Source organism: Clupea harengus, chromosome 14, assembly GCF_900700415.2.
Source record: "Clupea harengus chromosome 14, Ch_v2.0.2, whole genome shotgun sequence".
Classification (NCBI taxonomy): Eukaryota; Metazoa; Chordata; class Actinopteri; order Clupeiformes; family Clupeidae; genus Clupea; species Clupea harengus.
In genome coordinates this window covers 25490995-25516803 of record NC_045165.1, presented here as the reverse complement: position 1 = coordinate 25516803, position 25809 = coordinate 25490995, and the positions used below count along the sequence as shown (strand labels likewise).

The following is a 25809-nucleotide window of genomic DNA, read 5'->3' as shown; positions in this document are numbered from 1 at the left end:
AATATATATTACTTTTTTAATTACTTTCAATTTTATGTTTCTAGCAAAAATGTATGCATATTGACCATGGTGCTATATTAAATGTGAAACTCCACAATATTGCAATTACAAGATTCTGAAATCTCTTTGCAATAGCTCTACAGTTTTGTGAACTGAAAGAAGTTGCTTTTCAGTTCATTTGGAGCAATAACCAAATCTGTGAGCAGTTGGTGGGGTTTCGAAGACCTCTGCAACCTACATGTCTTTGTTAATACCTGTCAGTGTTTCTGCATTTTTCTGTGTTTTTCTTCCTTCATCAAGCCCTCTTGGTGGAAAGTAAACCACAGTCAGTGTATATCTTGCTTAAATGACAGTAAGAACATAAACTTTGTGTTTACAAATGTTGTACTCCAAATACTTAAAGCTGCGACAAAGAATGATAGTCAGTCCATCAGAAAATGTGATACACCGGTTTAATAAATGCAGATACCTCAATGTGTAGACACCCTCAAATGAAATAGCCTCAAAAAATGTAATTGACACAAAGCCATAGTCACAGGCAACAGTTAAACAGTAACACTACACCAGACAGTACAGTGACACAGAGGAAAAAAGGCCTCTAAATAATGATTTTAGTAAGATACTACTCAAAGAGAAATCATGAGAAATAGAGATAAAATGGTGGTTAGTCCTGTGTATCAAATTTGAATGGGATAAAATAAATCCAGTACAAATCCAGTCACTTCACAGTATGTCACATTCTACCTGAGATTATACACTTACGGCCAAAATTATGGATTACTTGAGCACATACAAAAGTTTGTAGTACCCTGTAGTATTTGATAATGATCTCACAAGTGGTGTTGATGATCTCACATCATGCACTTGCCACTAAAACCTTTTGGATGCAACAAAGCATTTCATAAATCCTGGCCTTTAGTAGAGAATAATGTCACTCAAGTTGGATGGATGTTTGACAATTATTTACAAATACCACATATGAAACATCTTCAGATGATCATTTCACATGTAGGAAAGCAAAAGTCCAGTGCCCCAGTAGCCAACCACACGTATATTCTGTAATCAAGTATAATCCTATTATCATGTACACCACAAAACAGTTATGAATAGACATTCGTTTTCTTGAGGTACGTATACTCCCCCGCTTTTGTGTGTTGTTGAGTATGCATGTGTGTGAGAGAGAGAGTAGGTGTGTGTGTGTGTGTGTGTGTGTGTGTGTGTGTTCGTATGTATGTAAATGGGTGAATGTTTGGATGTTTGGGGGTTTGGGTGTGTGCGTGTGTGTGTGTAGGTGTGTGCGTTTGTGTGTGTTTGTTTGGATGTTGGTTAAAGCGAAGGGTCATGGACTGCTTAAATAGCCAAGTCTCCTGCAAAGTATTTCAAAGATCTCAGCGACACACAACACAACGGTGATGATGGTGAAAATGTACATAGCGCTGAGGAAGATGGTCTTCTCAAAGTGCTCAGGCACCATGCACTTGGTGAAGTTGTAGGCCTTCTCCAGCGCGCTGGCGTCACACATGTACAGGGGGTGCACTTGGAAGCCAAACAGGTGGCTTTGAAGCCAGAAGGCCACCACTTCTAGAATGATCCGCAGGAGCACAGATATGATGTAGAAGACAGTGTAGATGGGCCGCTCTAAGATGTCCTCCTGGTCAATGTTCTTGCAAGCAGCATAGAGGTGGAAAACAGCCCCAGGTACGAGAACAGTCACCAGTTGCAAGGCCCAGAAAACCTTTGAGGCAGGGAAAGAAGGGTGTTTAAGTGATTCATACATTCATCACTAGTAGCGTTTAAAGTGGGGAAAAACAGCACAAACATTGTAAAAAAATAAAAATAACCACAGATTTTGAATTTGAAAAAAAAGAGAATTAAATCAAGTATATCATATTTTCTGTACCTGCGGAGTTATCGGTCGAAACTGGTTATAACAGAAGAGGTTGAGTTCCCTGCTGTCTGGATCACAGCTAAAGTGAAGGGCTTCATTTCCGTAAACTGCAAATCCCAGAACCCCCAAGAAGAACATGCGCACAGAGCCAAAGAACAAAGTGTGGAACTGGCCAATCACAGTGGGAGGCCGCAGCTGGATCACAAAGAACAGGACAGATATATAAATACAAAGGTAGATAGACACACAGCCAGACGTACACAGACAGACAAACAGACAGCCAGACAGACATAAAGACAGATAACACACAGAGAGGAAGATATGTAGAGAAAACCTTATATTATAGCAAATTGTCATAGTTCATCCATTTTAAATAAAAAACAACCCCCTTTCTTAATACTGAAAAAAACACAATCCCGTGGTTTGCCATTTATGCTATTAAAAAAATTAAACAATAACTGCAATCCAAATGGGTAAAACTGGGAATTGTCAAGTAATACAGAGCATCTCTCTTGTTTCTGGTCTTAACTGATAAAGAAAACATAAAGTTCTCAAATTCAACCCTATGCGTACTCACACATCCTTCATAAAAGTTCTTGATGTAGTTTAAAGACATGGTTTAGTCCCTTTTCTATAAGTTCAGCTAATCTCTGATGCTTGGCCTTCATTGCCGAACTGCTGGCATCTGTCAGACTCTAGCTGTAACACTCTGTTGCTCCGAATGACCTTTGCAGCAGTGCAAAGCCCCTGTGAATGCATGTTTCCTTTTCATTCCCCCAGACCTGCACCAGTGTACTCACGAGGTACCCACACGCAACAAAAAGGGCCACACAAAAGCAATTGACATGTGCTCCCTTCATAATCCCCCCTGACCTCCGTCAGCAAAAAAAAGACACCGCCCTCACACCACACAACAAAACAGGTGAGGGGGAGACCACTTTAGCTAAAGCCCTCCAAAACAAATATATTTATTTTACCTTAAATACAGTATGAAAAACTGAAACCGAGTGAAACTATGACTAAAACTGTGAATATAAAACCTATTTGATCTATTGAACAAACTAATTTTAGATTTATTAAAGGTCCCGTTGGTGTATAGACTCCAAAACATCCACATAAAACCCTCTGAAAGCCAAGAAAAGTAAGTTTAAGTAAACCCAGTCTAAGTTCTCAGTATTACTCAGACAGAATGTACATGACTCTTCTGTCAGTAAATCAATGGCGATTATAACCCTACTAGGCAGGTAAAGCCCCCAAAGAAAGAAAAAAGCCACTGCACCAAGCGGAGTCCAGGCGGTGAGTTGTTAGTCCTCCCCATTTGGCTGGAGTGCAGGGTCTTCCTTCATGCCAGCCCTGATCCATCAGTGAGGGAGCTGGAGACAGGCCCCATCCAGGGTACACGTTCCACCTCTCCTCCCCCCCCTCCCTCCAAGGCAAGCGCAGCGCAGCGCAGCACACAGCACGAGCGCCACAGACAAAGCAGGTCAGGTCGACATGATCGGAGGTCTGACGCTGAAAACGGCTACTGAGTGGAGGATCTGAATAGCCGAGCGAGCAGACAGAGAGAGAGCAGAGCCACTGGCCTGTTACAATGCCCTCTCTGCAACAGAAGAGCAGCGAGTCAACAGAAAAGCTCCAGGCTTTTCAGCTGGGTGACCTGTATGCTCAGTAGCCCAGGGAAAAGAGGAGAACTGCTTTAAATTGACAGATGGATTCAACAAACCGACACCTCACAAGACCTTTAGCACTACGAGCACTTGTTTTTTTTTTTTTAAACGGCCATGTCTGATATAGCTCACTTGATTGGTACTGGGATTTCCAGGATGACAGAGCAAATAGAATGCTTACAGTGCAAATTTGTTATCTCACAATAGGTACATTATTCTTAAAAGTCCCCAGATGCGGTTTGTGGCATCTGACATAACATGTTTATGATATGGTTCTGTTAGATTTAAGACCAAGGGCTCAAGTAAAAAGCAACCAACTTCATTTGAGGAATTCTCTCACACAATTCCATTACTTGTGGGCACTCTTTTGTACGGTCATCTACAAATGTGGGAAATATATGCCATAATCAGGAAATAGGTTCCATGTACAAATTTCTTACACTAGAACTGACAGACTAAACCATTCTTACTTCACAGTTTCAAAGCATACCCTGCTGTTTTCCTGGACGTGGTTTCAGAATAGATTAATCTGTATCAAAAAGATTCACAAAACATGTTACCTGGCCTTCAAACAACAAACTTTTCCAGAAAAAAATAAATTCTGTTTGTATTTGTACGTTCCTCTTCACATGTAAACCCCAGTGAGTGAACTGTTCAATCACCTTCCCATCACCTCAGAGGACATAAGGAAGACAGTTACTGGGAGTTATAAGGAAAATCCCATCAGCTGCCACTAGAGAAACATAACAAGCTCATGACACAAAATAAGCTTTTTTATTTACAGTAGTGACACAAATAACTGTAGTGTGTGACAGGACAGGACTTCTGTCTCGCAGTGCTAAACCAGAAAATAACTTCAAGGGTTTAGGCATGATGTGAACAGACTGAACCCCCTGAGCACTCTGTGGGCCCTACACCTTCAGAAATGTCAATCAGAGAGTGGTAGGTAGGGCTTGTCATTCACTTTGTTTCTACAGTGTTCACAATTACTCTGAAACTAAATCTGTTTATCTATCACAACACAAAGATTGTTCCTAGAATAAGCATACAAATATACTATTTTTAAAAGGAAACTGTGAAAGTGTTTACAGAAAACTTTTTTTTTCAGGTTTTAGTTTCAGAGTTTTGTCTAAGCTACTGTTACTTTTTCAGTGTTACAGTAAGAGGGGGTAAACAACACATCTCCAATGTATGGATATCTTTCCATTACTGGGTAACACTACTATCTCCCTAGCACTCGCTACACACTTTATCTTTTGGAGGTAGTTCTAGTTGCAGCACATGGGTTTATTTTGAGGTCTGACTATCACAGCTGCTGTGGGTCTGAGTGTGTGTGTGTGTGTGTGTGTGTGTGTGTGTGTGTGTGTGTGTGTGTGTGTGTGGGTGTGGGTCTGAGCATGTGTTTGTGGGGGTCTGAGTCTGTGTGTGTGTGTGTGTGTGTGTGTGTGTGTGTGTGTGTGTGTCTGTGTGCGTGTGCGTGCATGTGTGTGCGTGCTCCCTGGCAGCCCCCTCTCACTCCTTTCCACTCCTCTTCTCCTCACCGCCGGTGTTGGTAAGTAGCACTTTAACATTCCCATTAGTCTCTTTAAACTGAAGTCTTTTTGCAACGTACACAGTATAGATCTCATGCATGCTGTCTGTTTGTTTGTTAGATTTAGAGTACCTCTCTTGTATTACTTGAGCAGTTTAGGTAGATAGTTTCAGGAATGGATGTCACATGTTGCTTCTGAGTGAAGTACGTGAAACTACACCATATCAGGGAAAGCATTCTCTTATTCCCCAAGACATTCAGGAAAAGTTCATGACCAGACTAATGTTGACATAATCATTTGAAATAGAAATGGCTGCTCTGTTCATGTATGTATGCCTACTGAAGCCTCATGTTGCCCCATGTCCTTGATCCAGTAATGCTGCAATAGGATTTTAGTTAGACTAAGTGCTATTTGTCTGTTGACTGTTATCATCTTCAACTAATACTTGAAAAAGAGTGGTGTTTCTGCATTGTGTATACTGTTTCATGTCATGAATAAAATAGGCCCTGATAGGAAACTAGAAAGAAAGCTCTGGTAACAAATAGATAACTTGACCATATTAAGGAGGTCCCAGAATAGACAGCTGGGGCCTAGAACAGGTGCCATGTGCCGTGCTTGTGAGAGCAGTGAGATGGCTGAACAGACCGGCTAAATTTAACCAGATAAACACTGTCAAATCATATGGCTGCATGGCAAGGCACAGACACATGGAGTAAACAGTAAACAAGCTCAAGATCAGATTTGAAATGAGACAATTCTGCCCAAAATCACCAAAAAACATTTTATGCTTACTACAATCTCTTTCTTGCAATCCCATAACAAAGGCAAGCTAACACAGTGGCCTGCTAAACAGCTCAGGCCATTTCACCTTTTCAGTTGACTGGTGAATTTAAGTTGTATTTAAAGTCACTTGTTACTACTTGGAAGTAATGCAACAGCAGAATGTTGCAATAGCAGAATGATTTTCACCATTTCATCACCACCTTTGCTCATATCATCAGACCTTTCAGTAGTGTTTGCCTTTACTTCAACTGAAATGCTTAATTTGAAGATCCAAGCACAGTGACCATAAAAACAGCATGCTTAAACAGTCACCTCTGACCAAAACTACAGTTTCTAGAGACTAGAGTCTCTCTAGCACTCGTGCAGGTGACCCACCTCCCCATCTCCTCTCAGTGACCTCACCTCAGAATGGAGAAACGTGGTAAAGGTGCAAAGGGGCCTGTGGCTGAACCTCCGGTGGACCTGACCGATGAGCTAGGCCAGCAGCTGGAGGAGATCATCAGCACCTACCAGGTGGTGGAGCCCATGGATGCTGAGGAGGATGCAGGCAGTGGGAAAGGTGTGGAGTCCTCCCCACAGAAGGAGAGTGGGAGCGCCAAAGATCAGAAGTTGGAGAAGAAGCTGCTCAAAAACCTTGGTGAGACATTCACAAACAATTGTCAGAAAAAAAAAAATATATTATTGATAAAATAATATTGGGAGCATGTCAGTATTATGGTTTTCAATACATCTCTCAAGTCAGGAAACATCTGAGGTCCCTTAAACTGCTCAAATTAATGTTCTTCTAAGCCTGCTATTGACATGGACAGCTTTCTGAACAACAACAATGGGAAATTGGACATCTTGCACATTAATGTTTATTGTGTCCTTTGTTTTGGCTTTTGTAAGCCCCACAGCCTCAATGTTGCCCAAAATATATCCCAGCATGTTGTGATACTGGGACACTTATTCCATGCTCTACTTTAAGTGTGTAATATGCATAGGCTTCTTTCACTGGTTAAATATAGGGCAAATCCTAATCCAAATTTGTATACACAACCATCTCTGTGATGTGACCATGTCAGCTCTCCTCCTCCAGGTAAGGAGGCCATGCTGCTGATGCAGAGCCTGAACAAGCTGGGCAGCCCTGAGCAGAAGCTGGACGCTGTGATCAGGAAGCATGCTGAGCTGGTGAGGGCTTTCATGCTGATGAGTATATGGGACATTTTTCCCCCTACAGTATTCTGGTGGAGAAATCTGTATAACATATCTTTGTTTTGTTAATGCTGAAGGGATAGTGTTTGTGTGCATCTATATGCTTTGGGTGGAGCAGTATACAGTATTTCACATCCCCTACATAGAATAAGTTCAAATCTTAAAAACCTGCAATGTGTCATGAACTTGTGAACATGTATCATTAATACATATTCAAGGACAAAGACCAGTGTGTTTTTCTGTCTACTTGTCTATGTTTTACTAAGCTAAATTCCAACACCATTGCCAACTCAATGTGTCTTTAATGTGTCTACCTGCCTGTATGACACCATCTAGCTGGAAGAGCACCGTGGTGACCAGAAGCAGCTGAAGGTGCTGCAGAAGAAACTGCTGCAGGTGATGAAAGAGAAGGACCAGCTCCAGAGCGAGCACAGCAGGGCCGTCCTCGCCCGCAGCAAGCTGGAGGGACTGTGCCGGGAGCTGCAGAGACACAACAAGACCCTCAAGGTGGGTCACACCACAGATAATGATCACATGTGCCACACATGAAAGATGAAGACTATATTATTTTCAAGGCCTGAGATTCTTAGGCGTATCAGTTGGACTAGTTGATAACCACAAAACCTTTTGAGAGTATGTGAAACAATAAAATGTATAATACGATGGGTGCTTCCTGGAGTTTAAGCAAATTCAAACAGATTAGTTTTGCAGCATTCACTGTTCATTGTACTATAGGTTACAGCAGAGGTAGAATAGGGTCTACTCATTGGGAAAATCTCTGTGTTTTTTTCTCCTCACCTTTGGTTGTCACCTACTTGCAGGAGGAAACATTGCAAAGGTGCAGAGAGGACGACATGAAACGGAAAGATATCACCAGCCACTTCCAGAGCACCCTCTCTGACATCCAGGCCCAGATTGAGGAGCACAGCACGCGCAACACCAAACTGTGCAAAGAGAACACCGACCTGGCAGAGAAACTCAAGGGGCTCATCGCACAGTACGACCAGCGGGAGGCGGTAGGGAGCCATCCAAACAGACACAATAGCAGAACAAACACACAGTTGCCTGGTTATACATTTATATACGGTTATATATGGCATACTTTTAGGACTTTAGGAGATGGATGATTGGAGGCATAGATTCCAATTTAACTGTACTTATTATTAATATTTAGGCCATAGGCTGTATTACCCAGATTAAAATACACAGTTATTTCAGTGTAAAAATGGTTAATTTGCTATATTAACAACATCTCTGGAAATCTGCCAATGACATGTTTCCTGCACAGAACTTAGAGAAGGTATTCAAACACCGAGACCTGCAGCAGAAGCTTGTGGAAACTAAACTCACCCAGGCCAACCTGATGCTGAAGGAGGCTGAAGAGAGGCACAAAATAGAGAAAGAACATGTGAGTAGGACAAATAAAAATACATGATTTATCGTAAATTCAAATGTCCAGTGAACGACAAAATTAAGCATGTTTTTTGTCTGCTGTCCATAGCTCCTGAAGCAGACTGCAGAGGCCAAACTGACAGTAAAACTTCTGAGAGAAGCTGAAAATGACATGAAAGCTCAGGTATGCTGTCAATAACATCAACAACTTTGAAGTTTTGATGAACCGTTTGAAGTGATATGATCAGATTGATGGCCTGCCTGTCTTTCTTCCTCTGTTTTCACCTTTTGCCCCGTGTAGCTTGTTCGGTACTCTGAGAAGTTTGATGAGTTCCAGGGCACTGTGTCCAAAAGCACGGGTGTGTATGCTGGCTTCAAGCAGGACATGGAAAGGGTAAGTCTGATTCAGTCATCACTGCACATGAGCTCATCTGGATCATCACTAACCTCTACTTCCTGCAACAATATAGGAAACATAGTTACTTCAGCTGGCCTTCTAAGTAAATGATAAAATAATCATTTTATTTTTTTACTTTCTAGATGTCTAAAAAGATGAAGAAGCTGGAGAAGGAGGCAAATGGATGGAAGAATCGCTTTGATGGCTGCAACAAGGCCCTGGTGGACATGGTGTCAGAGGTCAGTGAATCTGCTTTAATCAATGTCATTTGCAGTTGGACACGTTGAAAAGTCACCTCATTTAATCTGAAATGAGTGTGTGATGGTTTCATCTCGGCTGGATTTCTATTTAATAGAGCACTACTGGGGCTGTATGAATAGTCCGTCTACCCAAAGCATAACTATTCTGGGACAACTGAAACAACCAATTGTGCAAATAATCCTCTAAGATTTAAAGATAATCAAAGATATACCATGCTTTTCAGATGCTGGGGGTGTTACCTTAAAAGTTAAGATCCACACTAGGGGGGGGGGGGGGGGGGATTCTCAATGAGTTTTCAGTTTTAAAACACTCTGCTTTTTTCATTTGTGTCTCAGAAAGTGGTACGGGAAAAAGAATCTGAGCTCTTAACGACGAAGAACCAGAAGCTGGAGCAGCTCTGTCGGGCTCTGCAGGAGGAGAGGAGGAGCCTCGCCCAAAAGCTCCACGTGGGAGACAAGGTCGGAGCCCCCGAGGGACAGACACCTGCAGCTCCTACAGCAGAGACACCTGCAGCTCCTACAGCAGAGACACCTGCAGCTCCTACAGCAGAGACACCTGCAGCTCCTACAGAGGAAAAGCCCGATGCCTCAGAGGAGAAGAAACCTGCAGAGACAACAGAGGAAAAGGCCAAGGTTATGGAGATGCCCACTCCAGCAGCACCTGACACAAAACCAGCTGAGCCGCCGAAAGCTGAAGCCACCCCTGAATGCCCGCTGACCAAAGAGCTGTCCAGTCTGAAGGCCCGGCAGGCTCGGCTGAAGGAGGTTGCAACGAGCTTCACCGTCTCTCACATCGTACCTCATGACATTCTGCTAGCCGCCGGGCAGAGTGACTCTGAAGATGAGCACGAGCATGAGGAGGGCACAGCGGGCCAACAGGAGCCTGGAGATGCCAGTACCAGCCATAAGGAGGGCACCGCGGGCCAACAGGAGCCGCCTGCAGATGCCAGTACCAGCCATGAGCAGACACAGAACCAGAGCCCAGAGCTGGAGAACGAGCCCTTACCGACCCCAGTGGAGGAACAGAGTGTGGATTCAGTGCAGGTCAATGGCTGCCAAGCAGAGACCCTGATACCTGAGCAGCAGGAAGAGAGGGATAGGGAGATGGAGAGTGTTGACTAAATATCCTCTTAATGGCTTTTGTTTTTATGACTGTACTTCATCAAAAAATAACCATTTTACATTGCTACTGCCTTTCTTTGCAACAATATAAAGCCAGCAATAAAGCTCAACTGAATAATTGTGGTTGGACGAATGCATCCTGTGTTCTATTTAAAGTGTAAGTTCACACCCAGCTCCACCCACTGCATTATTTTAAAATATGGGGTGACCAAAGGGGGGGGGGGGGGTCTCTCATTTACTCTATGTATGTCATGATGTAGATAGGTCGAACGGTTCACTCTGGTTGACATGCCTCAGCATCGGCCTAGGATGATTTTAAACAGTAGATGGTGTGTTGAGCCATTTTCAACACATAAAATACTGTTTTTTAATACAACTGGCTATTTTGTCAATATCAACACTAGCATTGATGTGTTTCATCACAGTACATATCATGGGTTTACAGCTCAAAAAACACATTTGAGTGTGCACTACCGGATAAACCCTTCTATTGTGCTGAGAAAAAATAACTCCTATTATGTTTGGGTCATTATGGGATTTGGGATTCAATTTATCTTATAACTCACTTAAATATTTAAGTACAGCTTTACAATTTGTCACAGTGTTACAGCCCCAAGAAACCAAAAATGTCGGTTTCATAACCGATTTCTATGTTTGTGGTCACTATGACCTAAACACAATAGGAGGGTTAAGGATATGAAAATGACCCAATGAATAACTGCATTCAATACACCAGGGGATATTGTTAGTATGCTATAGGCCAAGCAAAGAACAAAGATCATACCATAAAGGTCAGGGGAAAAGAGGTGAGATTTTCGGTAGATAAAATAGGCTGCTGGTGTAGTTAGGTCGAATTTAACACAGTGGAGGGGTTGCTTTGCTTATCTCAATGACTATAAATATCTTTGCTGAGACTTTGATACCACTGGCATCATACCAAGGGCAAAATGGCTGAGAAGACTGCTGACTTCCCTGTAACGCTTGTAAACACCTTGACCAGATTTGTTTTAACCGGGAAAAGCTTACTCCAAATCGCCCAAGGAGAGGTTGAAACTGGTAGGCTCTGGAATAATACGGAGACAGACCATGTTCTTGCTTTTCACTATATATGGTTACCGTTGCTAATGGGATGAATGGTGTTAGCTCCAAGTCTTTTGGTAGCCTACTGCGAACACTATTATCGTGAAATAATGTAAAAATGCCCCGGTGAATTGAAAATTGGCCTGTGGACAGAAGCTTACCAAAATAGCTCCTTTCAATTTGCCCGAAGTCTAACCTGCTGTCTTTTCCTAACCGAGAGAAATGTCTTACTTACTTATTTAGGATCCTTGCAAGATTTCATTAGGAACAAAATCAGTATTGAGAGACCAAAATCACTTCTGGGGTTGATCGAGGCAGGTGCTGAATTATACAAAGGGTAATAAAATATTAATTACAATTAGGGCAAATTACATTAGTTTCATCATCAGAACTCTACTGAACTCCCGTTTAAATGCCCCGCAGTTTATCTGTGAAGACGAAAAAGGAAGCGGAGTTCCTTTGGAGCAGCAAGTTCCGGTATGATAGTTCAAGTTTAAGTTTTTTTTTGTTATTTTTTTCTCACCTCTTTAAGAGTAGGCAGCTTATAGCACACCATCCTTTAATTGGATGGAGGATGAACAGAAAACTGATTATATAGTATGACCTTCTGTGCTCGTGTAATCTTCAGTTAAGATAAAAAATATGATAAAGGTGAAGATTCCCTCAATGCTCTAACCATGTCTAGTCATTTTGTCAGATTTCATTTTTATTTTTTCAGAACCATTTTTTATTACCTCTTACAGTTACGCAGAGGTACAGGAGACAGTGGAAACCCTTTTACAGCTCAGTGTACGTTGACAACCTTTTTTCTCAGAAAATCTGAAACATATTTCCGATTCATACTAACATAAAAATGTATTATTTTCCCACTGGCGCTCTGCAGGCTGAGTGGGATGCGTTCCTGGAGGGGCTTGACCGTAAGCTTCCGCTAAGAAATGGCCCCCTCAGCCACACCGTGACAGTGACATCTCTGCCAGCTGACACTGTGTTCACAGATGCCCGCAATGGGGAGTGAGTTCATATACACTGAACTCATTAACATCTCACTGATCCAAAGGGTCTCGAACTGAGGAATTATTGACCTGAAATATATGCAAAGGGGAAATCATTGTCAAAGATTGTTCCTTGTGTAATTATGTAAATTGGCGGGTTTTCATGTGTGTTTTTTTCTTTGTGTGAGATGTATAGTGCTGTGAGTTTAGGTAAGTACCTTGGGAAATCATTGTCAAAGATTGTTCCTTGTGTAATTATGTAAATTGGCGGGTTTTCATGTGTGTTTTTTTCTTTGTGTGAGATGTATAGTGCTGTGAGTTTAGGTAAGTACCTTGGGAAAGGCAGTAAAACCCTGTTGGTTTTAATACGCCAGTTCTCCTGCCTCCTTTGTCGCCTCCACCTCAAGGAACTAGAGGCCCGTCAGGTATGGCTTAACGTGGTCATCTTCACAGAGGTATATGCCTGTAGCTAAGAGTTGGACCATACATTTAGGTGAAATGAAAATTCATCGTGCCACATTTACCCACACACACACTCACACACAGAGTGTGAGAGAGAGAGAGAGAGAGAGAGAAATTATTAGTACTACTGTTTGTGTCAAGCAGGCCCATTTTATAACACACCATTGCCTCTCAATACTGAAAACACAGTTATTTTTCCTGGTGAATATTACAGCTGCTCATTCATTCATTGTTCATTCATTTTGAGGTGATACAATTTAATGTTTTTATCTGTGTTCCACATTTGTACAACAGATGCAACCCAATTAATATATACAGGACAAACCAATTTTTACATTGAGAAGGAAAAAGTCCCCTCTAGACATATCGCATGAATGTAATTCTGAGAGCACTTTGAAAATACAGTGTTCCTAAATATTCCCATATGTTCTGTGATTTAAAAGGAATATTAAAAAATACTTATAAAATAGAGTGTATACAAGCTATATGAATGACAAATACTAATACTCATAGAGAACAAGAGGTAAATGTAGGCATATTTGAATGTAAGCAAACAAAAACTCTATGCTTCCCCCTTAATCTCAGTGTGCTTCTGCTTTTAGGGGGACCTAGATCAACGATCCCTCCGAGTTGTGGTAGTTTCATTTGGCTGCCAGGAGGGGGCGCTTCACTGGCTGAAGGAAACAGGTTGCCCTTATGACATGTTGCTGGACCCTCAGAGGAATGTAAGCCAAAGGTCACCTCTGTATCTTCTCACTCTTGTAAACACGAACATCCTTATATAGTATGTGAATTAACTCATCTGTTTGTTAAAACTACAGAAGCTGAATGATGGTATCATTTCATAAAGCATAACATGCCTATTCTTATCAGGTGTATTCTGCCTTTGGCTTCAGAGTGTCTCTCTCGCACGTTTTGAGTTTTAACAACATGCTGCAGTACTCTGAGTTTATCCTCAGCAACCTTGAGTTCCCACGACCTTTGCCAACAATTCAGGATGATATGTTCCAGGTGGGTCCGCAAAATCAAGGCCAGAGACAGATGTTAAGTTGGGTCCATCCATCTGCATGAAAATACACCATAAAAAACACATACGTGTTGGGTTTTCTCTTATGTTTTCTCAATGCTGAGGCTCTCCGTAAAATTCTCTAATTTAGCTTTTGTTAGATGTTAGTTTCTCTTAGGGCTATTATTGTGAGCTACAATCTTTTAGTGCTGTCATCATGATTTAAAGTTGTTTACAGTGGAGTGATGTGCCTTCTTTCAGCTGGGTGGTAACGTCATCCTTGATGACAGTGGCAGAGTGCTCTTCTCTCATGGCTGCACCAGCCCCTTGGACAGGCCTGGAGTGGACGACATCCTATCTGCCATCAGCTGACCACTGCCCAGAAACAAGGGGAGCATGTCAATTCAAAAGTTGCAAAAGCTAAACATAGATAAATGAAAGATGTATCCCACTGTCATTAGTTAGCCATATGCATTTGGGTCATTCCATGCCAAATCACCTAGAGGTCCCCACATGACCCCCATTAAGTTCTAAAATGATGCAAAAAATAAAATGTCCCTTGTTTAAATACAAAGGGTGAAATGTCAATGTTTTGAGATCAGGACAGACTTTGAGTTTTCAAAAGACACACTTTTGTGGGAAGATATCTTTAAAAAAATTAAAATCCAGCAGTTATATTGGATTGTGAAATTTTGACATAATTGTCAGAATGGAATTGGATTTGTTACATTCCCATATGTTGGGTGAATTTAGTGTATTTTCACATATACAGTGCCTTGCATAAGTATTCACCCCCTTGGATGTTTTACCCTTTTATTGCTTTTATAAATCAATCATGGTCAATATAAGTTCACTTGAGACACATTCACTGCACACTGATCCCCATTTCACTAATTGTGAGACTTCTAGCAGCAATTGGCTGGATCTCTGTTGAATTAGGTCAGTCACTTTAAAGGGGGTGAATACTTATGGAATCACTTATTTTTCATACATATTTGTATTTAATTGACATAACTGTGTAGAAATCGGTTTTCACTTTGACATTTTTGTCAAAAAAGCCAACTTATATTGACCATGATTGATTTATAAAAGCAATAAAAGGGTAAAACATCCAAGGGGGTGAATACTTGTATGCAAGGCCTTGTTTATTCTCAGTAGTTAGCAATAAAGGTTAATGTGTAGATTCAAGATTAGGTGTTTGTGTCATAGTGACCTGTCTGAGTCTTGCCCCAAGTTGTGCCAGCTCTTCCGAGAATTGGGACACCAGAATAGATACTGTGGGTGAGATTATCCATTAGCAGAATCATATTCAGGGGTAGACCGTTTAATCAAAGCAAAATGAGAGAAGGTTCAAAAGAGTCTAATATTTTACCACAGAAGAGTCTGTCATCTTTGTGCAGTGTATTTTCAAGCCTGTGTTCTATTAAAATGCATGATCTATATGGGTTGGAACAGCCCAGCCATACACAGCAGGAGGTCTGAACATAACATTCCTGCTTGGTGTGTGGTCTCAGTGTTTGGGTAGAAAAATGCATGGATTCTGATCATAGCAATATGCAGGTTTCAGTGTTTTCATAGTAGTACTTCAAACACATTAATGGAACTGTTGGAAGAAAAGAAGACACTACTAAGACTACAACCATTAATATTCTGCAAAATGGCAGATTAAGAAAGCCACAGAATATGACTGAAAAGGGGGAAAAGACGCATGTCATACTCTGTCACAAGACCTGTACATGGAATTGTCTGGATAAGACTAAACGATAGATTACTACATACTTCGGTGATAATACTGTCATGCTGAAAATTCCAACAACCTTAAACAGTGGTTCCAAAGTCAAATGTGTTCTTTACAGCTATATAATAGGTTATTATTATTATTTAATAAGTGAAAAAACCTGAACAACCTGAACCCTAGTGACAAACTGGGTCATTTAATGTAAAGTGAATGTACATGTGCTTGAACATGCCTCCTCGGGGCTTCCTCGTGGCGAGCAGCCAGGGGTTTTTGGCCCGCCAATTACCCTTGGGCCCAACAGGGCTGACTGGTGCTTGAGGCGGTGAAAGGCAGGGTTAGCGGAGTCAGGTAAGAGAGGTTCAGTTACAAAAACAATCCAATAACCTACATGCTACCAAATAACATTAACATCCAATTAAAAAATAGAGAATCTTTGAAGGTGGTCAGCATGCAAAATCAGGGGGCTCTGCTTAATATATGGTTTAATTATAACGTGCAATAGTAGCTTGATCATGTCAGGGAAAACAACTAACACAACTGTAATACTTTAGACAGGTGTCCGTTGTGACAAATGGCTTTGTTCTCGCGGCTTGAGGCCCCAGGCCACTAGCCCCGGTTGGCCCAAAGATGCCAGCACAGTTCACATCCACTAAGGCCTTTTGTTAAGATTTTTTAGAAATTCTTAATCCACATCCTTGGCCACATCCTAGGTTATGCTAAAATGTTGTACACTGTCAGATCTGAACCACCATATTATATCAATATATACAGCGGCCGGTCACTTGACCAATCAGCATGGGAAGGTTTTAAAAGAGGCATCCCCACCTATCACCGGCCCAGATAATGCTGTTTGATCATGTGCGGTCGCTACCGAAAGACAAAGTTGCCATTTATGTTTCCCTTAAATCACACAAGTGACAATTGATAACACAAGTGGATGTGATATGGTCTCCTACTGACCATACTCATATGTACAAACTTGGCATTCTAGAGACAATTTGCATATATTTAATGAAACCCTTTGGGAAATCTTCAAACCTCAACTGATCACTGATACATTAGCAATATAATAATAATAATAATCCCATTTATAAAGCACTTTTCAAAGTTCTCAAAGACGCTTAAAAAGCCTTATATCTGCACTCTGGGTGTTACAATACATGATTTTGTTGTTTGTTTCTTGGTCTGTGGCTGTTTCCTTTTCTTGTAGATGCAAATGCAGCAGCCTTTGCTTCAATGCCCAGATCTCACAGATAACACTATGGTGCAATGCCTATTGTTCTGGTGTGATTTAAGCCTGAAAATGCCCCACTTCATGTCCTTTCTTTAATTGCCACTTAGATGTTTTTATGATTACTTATTGAAGTTGCGCAAAGCTATCATATGTGGGATTGTAGGATCTCAGTGTGTTATTTCCTGACATTGTTTACACCATTTTATGTTGTGACAAATGTTTCCAATCTCCCTTTGTCTGTTACCTAACCAAGTGGCATGGCCAATAGTGCCGCAAGCGCCTCCCTGTTTCTGTGTGTCCTTGGGCTTTCTGGGCCTCCTGGAGCTGTGAACTCATGTGGACTCAGTCCTATAGCCACAATGGATACATGGCCCTTGGACAGTGGCGTAATGTAGTTACCACGGGCCAAGGTGCAGGCTATTATGACAGGCCCTAGTCAGTGGCGTAAGGCAGTGGTTCCCAAACATTTTTGTAGCCGCCGCCACCACGCTCCCTCCCCCTGCGCAGATATTCAGCCTACAACACTTTAAACTGTGAAATTGTCAGGGTATGTCACTAACACCCGCCGCCAAGCCTCCTCCCCCTGCGCAGATATTTTTCTTGGGCACGAAAAACCCCCGGCTACGGGCCCCCAAGACCCACGGACCTGCTGCACCCCCTATAGTTACGCCCCTGCCCTTGGACACCTGTTCACTTCAACCTGCCATCCACGTGCTTGGAAGACCACTCTGGAACTGTTCCTGATGATTCAGCACTTCTTGTCATGGTAGAGACTCGCACCCAGAAGACACTAACATACATGACAGAAGGAATCTCCATATCGGTGGTGGTTACTTAGATGGTAATTCTAGTGTGAACATAGAATTGCTCATATAGGGGACTGATGGAACCGAATATTGCAGTTCTCTTGTTGTGTCAGACTTGAACTGAGTGCTTATATTATGTTGTACCATCTTACTCTGTAACCCAACCCAAAAAATATACGAGTCAAATAATAACGGGAATGTTCTTTGTCATTCAAATTGGTCACATACTGTATCATAAACGTAGCCCTTTCACACGGGCAAGAATGTGTGGCCTACGCTCATCATTTGCAGATTATTGGTCAAGTCACGGCAATAGACACCAATGACTAACAATACTCAGAAAAAAAGGTGTTCATTACCTAGTAAAGATAGCTCGTGTGGAGATGAAAAGAAATATGTCAGGTGCGCAGATTAGAAAAAAGGGAAACTGAGAAGGCATGTGAAGGAATGAAAGAAAAGTGATGTGAATGATTGATAGGTGATCGTTTTTAAAGTAACGTTATAACGAATCCCAGAGCTTTTTTATTATAACGTGTAACATAAAGAAACGGTCAAAAATCGTTTTGACTTTGAACTCACATATGGCCACACCTCCAAATTCTTCTGTCTTAACTTATAAAGGCAAATGAGCACTGTCCTTACACCTGGAAGAAGTGCACTACAGACTACTAACTGCGACTTGCAGAATGCCGAGTTTTGATGAACTCCTTTGCCGAGTCGGAGACTTTGGTCCGTATCAGCGGAGAATTTCAATATTGGGCTGTCTGCCACTCGCGCTCTTCCCATTCGTCTTGGTGGGGGTCGTGTTTTTGGGAAATTCACCGCAGCACTGGTGCCGAATTGAACACGCAGAGCGTATACAGGGCGCCTGTAGCTGGACGGAGAGGGAGCTGCGGCAGCTGACTGCACCCCATGGATCGTCCGGCAGCTGCCAGAAGTTTGATGTGGATTGGAACACGAGTATGATTAACTGCAGCAGCAGCAACATCAGTCAACCCTCCAGTCTCTTTGCAGTCACACCTGAGCGTGAATCCTGCGACCACGGATGGGTGTTCGACTCAAATCACACAAGCGTTGTGACCGAGGTATAGTTAAATGTATAATGTATAAGATAATTTGTGTTTGTCCTCAATGTACTTCATTTTTTTTTTTACCTCATAACACTTTCATATGCTGATATGCTGATCAAGAGCATAATTTACAGTCCAACTTTGTCAATATTGATATGTCAACTTTTGTCATTTTCGTGTCATTCACTTTTTCTTCGCAGTTCTCCCTGGTGTGTGACAAGTCCTGGTTGGCAGATCTCAACCAGGTGTTTCTAGCTGCAGGCTTCTTCATTGGAGCATTGATCACTGGATATATTGCTGACAGGTTAGGAGCTTTTAACAATTTTTCACATACAGTCATTACAGTGCATGTATGAATCCACAACAACAATCTATAATCCTCTAAGTGGATGCATGTCAAGATGGCATTGAGTCTGCTGTGTTTAACACACTGCAATTCTGTCCATCACAATTGATTGCTAGAGTGGGCATGGATATGTGTCACTGGTCCCGTGAGTGTGAAGATGTTTTCCAGTCTCTCAAACATGCTCTGACCAATCCTCCTATTGTGGTTCATATATCCTGTATATACACAGCCTCTCTTGTTATACACCGATTCATCACAGGATTGTTTAGGTGCTGTACTGGCAGGATAGAAAAGAGTGTTTGATTGGGTACGCGAGTCAAACACTCTTTTCTATCCTGCGTCTGGGCCAGTAGTGTGAGCACAAACAAATAGACAGGGAGAGAGTGAGGATGTTTCACTCCCATTACTATCAGTGGCTGATGCTGTATTGGAAAATGGTACTAGCACAGTTTAAATGTCGTATCAGAGCAGAGCAGAACAAGTACTTCGTCGACTAATGGCAGGCGCCGGTATTTGGAAAAATATTTTGATATTGGTGGCAAATGTCCTTTTACCCAAACACTTGAACAGATATCCCACACACTGGCTGGCAATGTCCTTTTCCAAAATGAAACCTTTATTAGCATTTTATTGTGCATTCCTATGGGGACAATCAAGGGGCTGACTTAGGCCCTATCGTGTCTGCGGTTAAATAAAGCTCATCAAACCTACTCCTGTAACCCGTTTCTTCTACCTAGATCCAGTGGGAGGGGAGTTCCACCACAGTCCGCCAACTCTCAGGGCTACAGCTAGGCTGGTCGCGCAGGAGCGGTCATGAGTCTCTAGTCTGAGGGTCTCAGTATGTGTCTCCATACAGATCCTAGGCCTGTGTAGACACGTCAGCCATGTGTCTGCCCTCCCTCATGGACACATAGACAAGCTTAAAGAGACTCAGAGGGGGTCTTTCTTGTTCATTGCCTGAAGGTCTGTCTTGGGGAAAAGCAGTATTGTACACACTACAGACACACTGGTCTTTCACCCAAACCTTTGCTGTAAAAAAAAAAATTATCATAGTTTTGCTCATGTGTCTTCACAGGGTCAGAGCCTTTGGTGTATGACGTTTTAGGTGTCTATTAAAATCTGTATGTTCCTTTTAGCTTAGCATTGTTCTGAAGTGTCAATTTAGTACTGGTGATTTGGTAATCTTATGTATTCACACCTCATGCTGCAGGTTTGGCAGAAAGCCATGTTTCCTTGGTTCCATGCTTGGCTTGGGTTTGGCTGGGGTGGGCGTGGCCTTCTCCTCATTCTACCCCTTGCTGCTGGCCTTCCGCTTCCTCCAGGGATTCTTTGCAAAGGGAGCGTGGACAGCCATATATGTCCTTGGTATGTCCTCCACAACTGATATTTCCCATTTTGTATGGGCTTATTTCAAAAACATATTGTGGAAGTAGAAGATTTGTCGGAGAAAGGTGCTTATTGTCACCCTCCTGCCCCCTATGTCAAAACGTAGTAGGGATGGTTACGTTTCAGTCTTTGAAGTTTGATGTCTGACAGTTATTTTGAGCCCCAAGACAGGAATGTGCGAAAACGCATGAATAGTCTGTTTCCCCCTAGGAACATTTTCATCTCATTTTCATCCTGTTGTAGAGAAACATTCTTTTAGTATAAAGGTTCCCCAGGTTGGATTACATGTTGTTTATTCTGAAATTGAGTTCTCTCTCTGATGCAGTAATTGAATTCTTCGGATCAAGCAACAGGAAATTTGTCTCTGTCATGTCAAGAACAATCTACTCCGTTGGCATGGTGATTATGCCATGTTTTGCCTACTACATCCACTCCTGGAGGACCCTGCAGCTGGTCATGACCATCCCCACATTTGTTTTCCTGGCTTACTACTGGTAAAACACAAATGTCACACACACACTCAAACACACACACACACACACACACACACAGACACACACACTCAAACACACACACACACTCAAATCTGGACTTAAACCTGGGACCCAATCTTATGGAGGAGTTATGGGTGCTACTCTCATGACCTGTGTGGGCAAAGTTAAGTTGCCAACATGGAGCCAGTAGAGCTGTCAGGAGGGCACACTGTTTTTTAGAAGTGTGCTTTCTGATTTCTCTAAGAAAATATATATGTGAAGAGGGTTGTGGTGTATATTTTTCATTGTAGAAAAAATAACTTAAGAGTGAAACATTGTTTACTAATGCTTACACAAAATATTAGATTGAAAGACTGGAATCAGTGTGTGAGCACCATAATGAAGCTTTGCGTTGTTCTTAAAAGAATGATAAACCCAATTTAGACCATAGTATACTTGTCCACACCTGCTGTGCTAGTCAATTTGTGAGTTAAACTCAATTCACTGGATTGAAAAATGTTGTTTGTAGGCTTGTTCCAGAGTCTCCTCGGTGGCTGATATCACAGAGGAGAACCCAGGAGGCCATGGTTATTGTGGAAAGCATTGCTAAATGCAACAACACGTCTCTGCCAGAGAATCTCAGGATGGTATGTTTTTCCCTCACAAAACTATGTTATTGTGTATGTATCATTAATTCTGTGAATGTATATGATGCAGTATTTTAGAGAGAAGCAACGCTTCCAGAGTTATATCTCATAGGTGGAATTTACAGAAAACAGAGCATTTTTCAGTATTATTCCATGGGGCATCTTATTCCTTGATTCCATTGTATGGACTTGAATGATGAACCTCTCCTCAACTCGGGGAGCTGATTAAATCTTGTTATTTCGGGGTACATTTTCTTTTGTCATTGTGAAATAGAAAGTAATTGTGCTAAAGAACAAAAAGAGGTTAGGTTAGATTGTTTAAGGACACGTGAGGATGTTCCTGTCCGACCATTGGCTGTGCTAGACCGCAGATGTTATTAATACTCTTTTTCAGACCGCAGATGTTTAATATTCTTTGAACATTGCATATTTTTAAACCCGTCCCTCCTGTTCCATGCAAACACTTTTTCATGCATGAATCATGCACAGAATGAACAGGTGTTTTCATCAGGCCACAGAGGGTTAAAATCCCAGACATGCCTTCAATTCTAAGTCTGCACTGGTTCTGTCCTCGATTATTTCATCAGTATAAGATATGAGAGATGTCAAGCTTTGGACATTTTCACTGTCCAGACTTTTTCACTGTCCTGTCCTACAGAGCAGATGGCGTATGTGGTAATACAAAGTCACTAACTATGGATTCATTGTGAAATGTAAGCCACAGTCTAGTTGCCACAGATTTGGTTCTACACTGTGGTATTGATTGATTGATTGATTGATTGATTGATTGATTGATTGATTAATACCACAAACACTGAGACTCCAGCTAAGTCGAATTAAGTACACCGTCATCAAACAGAAGTTACATTTTGGTTACATAAAGATACCTCAGCAGGTCTAATAGATCTTAAGGGTGTGGTTATTTAAGAAACTAAAAAAGGAAAACTTGCTGTGTCCTTACAGGTGATTTTATGAATACTTGAATGCGTGTTCTGTGTATTTTTGTTTAGGTTGACCCCCTCACAGAAAAGCAGGAAGATCTGAACCGCCCCTCTTTTATGGATTTGTTCCGGACTCCAAACATCAGAAGAATCACTTTGATCCTCATTTATGCCTGGTAACGTCCTACTTGAGATCAGTCCAAAGATTTAACTCAGGATTCTTAATTCTTCAGGTGTTTCCAGAATAGTCGGCATAAGAAACCTTGTTTTGAGAAGAATACAGAAACTAGATTGTAGAGTAGAGGCATTTACAGTGCTACTGATACTGTCTGTGTCTGTAGTACTAAAGTGTCTGAGCCTCTTAAGGTACAATAATCAGACATTCCTCTTCTTATTATTGAAACAAAGCGTTTAATAAAGGTGTGTTCACCTGGGACAGAGGGCTGGAGATGACTGGTCAGCTTTCATGTAAGCAGTCGGTCCTCTCGGCATGCGTTATAGTACACCAAGTGGGCTAATCATAAGCCCACTGGCTACTTATTACACTCATCAGTCTTGCTATGGAGTTTTATAAGTTCAGCAGGAACTGATGAGTGAGTGCTGGGACATCACATCATGCCAGTGCAGGTCAGGTCAGGTCTGCTTCAGCAATGGACTGATTGTTTTCAGAGATAAAGATGTCTTTGCAACATATTTGAATGTAAGGGATGGAGTGCACTTCACTTGTTTTGTTTTTACAACTTGTTTGGTTACAAGTGAGCTAACTATTCTTACAACTTATTTCATAGACATATTTCCTCTCTTTAATATTTAGAGGTCTTCAATGATTTGATTTGGTGTAAGGCTTGGCTTTGGTGACTGTATTCAGGAGTCATAATCTATTAGCATCTACATTTTTTTTTTTTTATGTTAGCAGTAGGGAGCAGCGCTAATTACTTTCTGTGGACACAGGTGACTACACAAACTGGGTACTCCTCATGTCATACTCTTAAATTGACACAATTTCTTGTTTGAAATGCAAGTTTGAAAATCCTCACAGTTGAAATGTTACAAACATTTAAGATATTTTATTAAGTTTTTCTCCCCTGTATCTCAAATGTGTTCTCTTTACCTCAACAGGTTTACAAGCACAGTTGTCTTCCAGGGACTGGTGCTGCGTCTGGGAATTTCAGGAAACAACGTGTTCCTGGACTTCTTTATTTCAGCAGTAGTTGAGCTTCCTACCGGGCTGATCTTCTATCTTACAGTTGACCGGATTGGACGGCGCCCCCTCATGGCCGCATCAAACTTCATCGGTGGTGTTGCTTGCTTGACAGTCCCATTCATATCAGCTGGTAAGCTGCTCATGTCCCACTCAGTGTGGCTGTAGGTGATGCCAAAGTATGAATGGTATATGTTATGTCGTCACAGAGGAAGTAGGGGGAATGGCGTGGTGGACTCTAGGTCCACTGGTGCATGGGTCATAGAGTTCAGTGTGTCGCAGGTTTGCCTCAGTGTCTCAGTAAATGTGTGTGGAATGACATTTAAGTGAATCAATTCAGAGAGAGACCATCCTGAAATCCCGTAGACTTGTTTGTGGTTTGCAATTCTGTGGGCAACCTTTAAACCACTCATTGATTATTAGGTGTATCTCTGTAATCTATTTCACAAATAATCAGATGTTTTCTTCTAGACTTTCTGTGGTTAAAGAAAACAGTGGCAATACTTGGAAGGTTGGCTGTTGCAATTGGATTTGAGACAGTGAATTTTGCCAACTCAGAATTGTACCCAACTCCTCTCAGGTTATTCTGCTCCACTCCTCAGACACAAATCATTCTTAGAAAATAAAACAATGGTGAAAGGCTTGAATGTTAGCTTAATGCACACCTTAAAGAGAAAACACATTTCCATACACCTATGTGTTCCAAAAATCTATGTGATTATTGCATATCTACTTCTGTTGTGTGTCTTTGAACCTTAAATGTCATCCTTGTGCCTTCCACAGAAATCTGGGTGTGTCCGTGTGTTCGTCAGCCAGTGATATAGGTTCTGTGGTGGCTCCTTTCTTGTTATACAGGCTGGCTAACATCTGGCAGGAGCTTCCTCTCTTCCTGTACGGTACGTTTAATAACTAACCAGAGGTGTTTACTGTGGCAGCTTACAGCTGGCTGCCACTACCTCCTTGACCGCCACTGGAAACACTAACAAGAACTTAATAAATGTGGTGCCTTCCTGTTCTGTTAGCTACATAATGTGCCACTGGGCTAAGTAATGGGAAAGTAGTAGCATACATTTTCAGCATACATGTAAAAAAACATTTACATATGCATGTTGTAAACACGTAAATAAATGACTACAGGAAGTAATTAAAGGTGATGAAAGACCCAACGGGTGTCCATCTGTCTCATTTTGTTTCCAGGCACGATGTCTGTACTCTACAGTGCACTGGTCATGCTTTTACCAGAAATGAGAGGAGTCAACCTGCTTGAGACTATAGATGACCTGGAGAAAATGAAAAGGTACTTTTAATTGTTCTCACCAAGTTCTTAATGACTCCAAGGGTTTCATGTTCATATATGCACTTGTTATCCTCTATTCTAGGACCAATTGCTTCTGTAAGGATGAGAAGAAAGCAGATGGCATCATCTGACTGCACATTGCTGGTTATCAAGCTAATCTACAGAGCTCACCAAGAAGCTTCATACAGGCTCATCACATGGAAAGCTTGTGTCTGGATGTAAGAATTCTGAAAGCACAGATGACATATAGGTTATACAACCACTATGTGAGCCCAATTAATGATTGCACTATAGTCAGTAATCAAATAGCATTTGTCTCAGACAAGGTGAAGTTTAGACCAGGAAGCCATCCCCACATCTTACAAGTAGTAGTTTGCAGGAGAAGAATTATCTTAAATGCTGGTTGGCTTTTTCTGGGGGCCTTTTCTATTTTTGTGTTGATATAAAAAGGAATTAGTTGGGAGCCAATATTCTGAGAACTCCCCATTTCTGCTGAATTATGTATGTATGTATGTATGTATGTATGTATGTATGTATGTATGTATGTATGTATAGCTAAACAATGCTGAAATAGTTTACATTGAAATCAGACTGGTGACCCACAAATCGGTCTTTGTTTCATTGTGTTCTTATGTATGCTGTCTGGAGGCATGACAACAGATACCTCATTAAAAGGGTGAAAGGGAGGAGGGGAGGAATATTTAAGAGGGCATTTTGTGTTGTAAAAAGTATTTTTCTCATTCTATAACTGTAAAAAATATAGAAATAAAATACCTCTATATGTGGTGTAAAAATTGTGCTTTATTAATCTGAAATGAAGAAGTCCAACTGTAAACCAAGAGTAACCTATTATATAGGCTTTGCAGTATATAGCTTACTATACTACTATAGCTTA

The 25809-nt window shown here is 41.5% G+C and overlaps 4 protein-coding genes across 4 annotated transcripts; 3 read left to right on the top strand and 1 right to left on the bottom strand.

The window, feature by feature from the left end:
• Window positions 1–438: 438 nt before the first annotated feature.
• On the bottom strand, window positions 439–4937 carry LOC105895699 (gap junction epsilon-1 protein). The gene is made up of 2 exons (XM_031580896.2): window positions 1901–4937; window positions 439–1735 (listed from the first exon to the last, which is right to left on the bottom strand). The coding sequence occupies exons 1-2, from the start codon at window positions 2243–2245 to the stop codon at window positions 1340–1342; spliced, it is 741 nt and encodes a 246-aa protein (XP_031436756.1). The 5' UTR covers window positions 2246–4937; the 3' UTR covers window positions 439–1339.
• Window positions 4938–4980: 43 nt separating this feature from the next.
• Window positions 4981–10364, top strand: txlnbb (taxilin beta b). The gene is made up of 10 exons (XM_012822444.3): window positions 4981–5107; window positions 6264–6507; window positions 6949–7040; window positions 7401–7571; window positions 7886–8080; window positions 8353–8472; window positions 8566–8640; window positions 8758–8850; window positions 8997–9092; window positions 9450–10364. The coding sequence occupies exons 2-10, from the start codon at window positions 6279–6281 to the stop codon at window positions 10233–10235; spliced, it is 1857 nt and encodes a 618-aa protein (XP_012677898.2). The 5' UTR covers window positions 4981–5107; window positions 6264–6278; the 3' UTR covers window positions 10236–10364.
• A 741-nt stretch (window positions 10365–11105) lies between these two features.
• On the top strand, window positions 11106–14349 carry LOC105895734 (peroxiredoxin-like 2C). The gene is made up of 9 exons (XM_012822413.3): window positions 11106–11291; window positions 11559–11652; window positions 11739–11792; window positions 12059–12104; window positions 12199–12326; window positions 12618–12732; window positions 13372–13494; window positions 13643–13780; window positions 14037–14349. Exons 1-9 carry the CDS (start codon window positions 11183–11185, stop codon window positions 14145–14147), a joined length of 918 nt encoding a protein of 305 aa, XP_012677867.2. The 5' UTR covers window positions 11106–11182; the 3' UTR covers window positions 14148–14349.
• A 3824-nt stretch (window positions 14350–18173) lies between these two features.
• On the top strand, window positions 18174–25708 carry oct2 (organic cation transporter 2). Its single transcript, XM_012822402.3, has 11 exons — window positions 18174–18638; window positions 18824–18927; window positions 20180–20334; window positions 20681–20849; window positions 21358–21475; window positions 22486–22592; window positions 23536–23750; window positions 24089–24197; window positions 24401–24513; window positions 24815–24914; window positions 24997–25708. The coding sequence occupies exons 1-11, from the start codon at window positions 18240–18242 to the stop codon at window positions 25043–25045; spliced, it is 1638 nt and encodes a 545-aa protein (XP_012677856.2). The 5' UTR covers window positions 18174–18239; the 3' UTR covers window positions 25046–25708.
• The last annotated feature ends 101 nt before the right edge of the window (window positions 25709–25809 follow it).

Coding starts and splice junctions, on each gene's coding strand:
- LOC105895699 (XM_031580896.2), bottom strand. CDS start 2,245: ATGACAATTTGCTATAATATAAGGTTTTCTCTACATATCTTCCTCTCT. Junction 1,736..1,900: donor TTCGACCGATAACTCCGCAG/GTACAGAAAATA, acceptor CCTGCCTCAAAG/GTTTTCTGGGCCTTGCAACT.
- txlnbb (XM_012822444.3), top strand. CDS start 6,279: ATGGAGAAACGTGGTAAAGGTGCAAAGGGGCCTGTGGCTGAACCTCCG. Junction 6,508..6,948: donor GAAGCTGCTCAAAAACCTTG/GTGAGACATTCA, acceptor CTCCTCCTCCAG/GTAAGGAGGCCATGCTGCTG. Junction 8,641..8,757: donor AAAATGACATGAAAGCTCAG/GTATGCTGTCAA, acceptor TGCCCCGTGTAG/CTTGTTCGGTACTCTGAGAA.
- LOC105895734 (XM_012822413.3), top strand. CDS start 11,183: ATGGCTGAGAAGACTGCTGACTTCCCTGTAACGCTTGTAAACACCTTG. Junction 11,793..12,058: donor CTTTGGAGCAGCAAGTTCCG/GTATGATAGTTC, acceptor TACCTCTTACAG/TTACGCAGAGGTACAGGAGA. Junction 12,733..13,371: donor AGGAACTAGAGGCCCGTCAG/GTATGGCTTAAC, acceptor TTCTGCTTTTAG/GGGGACCTAGATCAACGATC.
- oct2 (XM_012822402.3), top strand. CDS start 18,240: ATGCCGAGTTTTGATGAACTCCTTTGCCGAGTCGGAGACTTTGGTCCG. Junction 20,850..21,357: donor GTTTTCCTGGCTTACTACTG/GTAAAACACAAA, acceptor TGTTGTTTGTAG/GCTTGTTCCAGAGTCTCCTC. Junction 21,476..22,485: donor TGCCAGAGAATCTCAGGATG/GTATGTTTTTCC, acceptor ATTTTTGTTTAG/GTTGACCCCCTCACAGAAAA.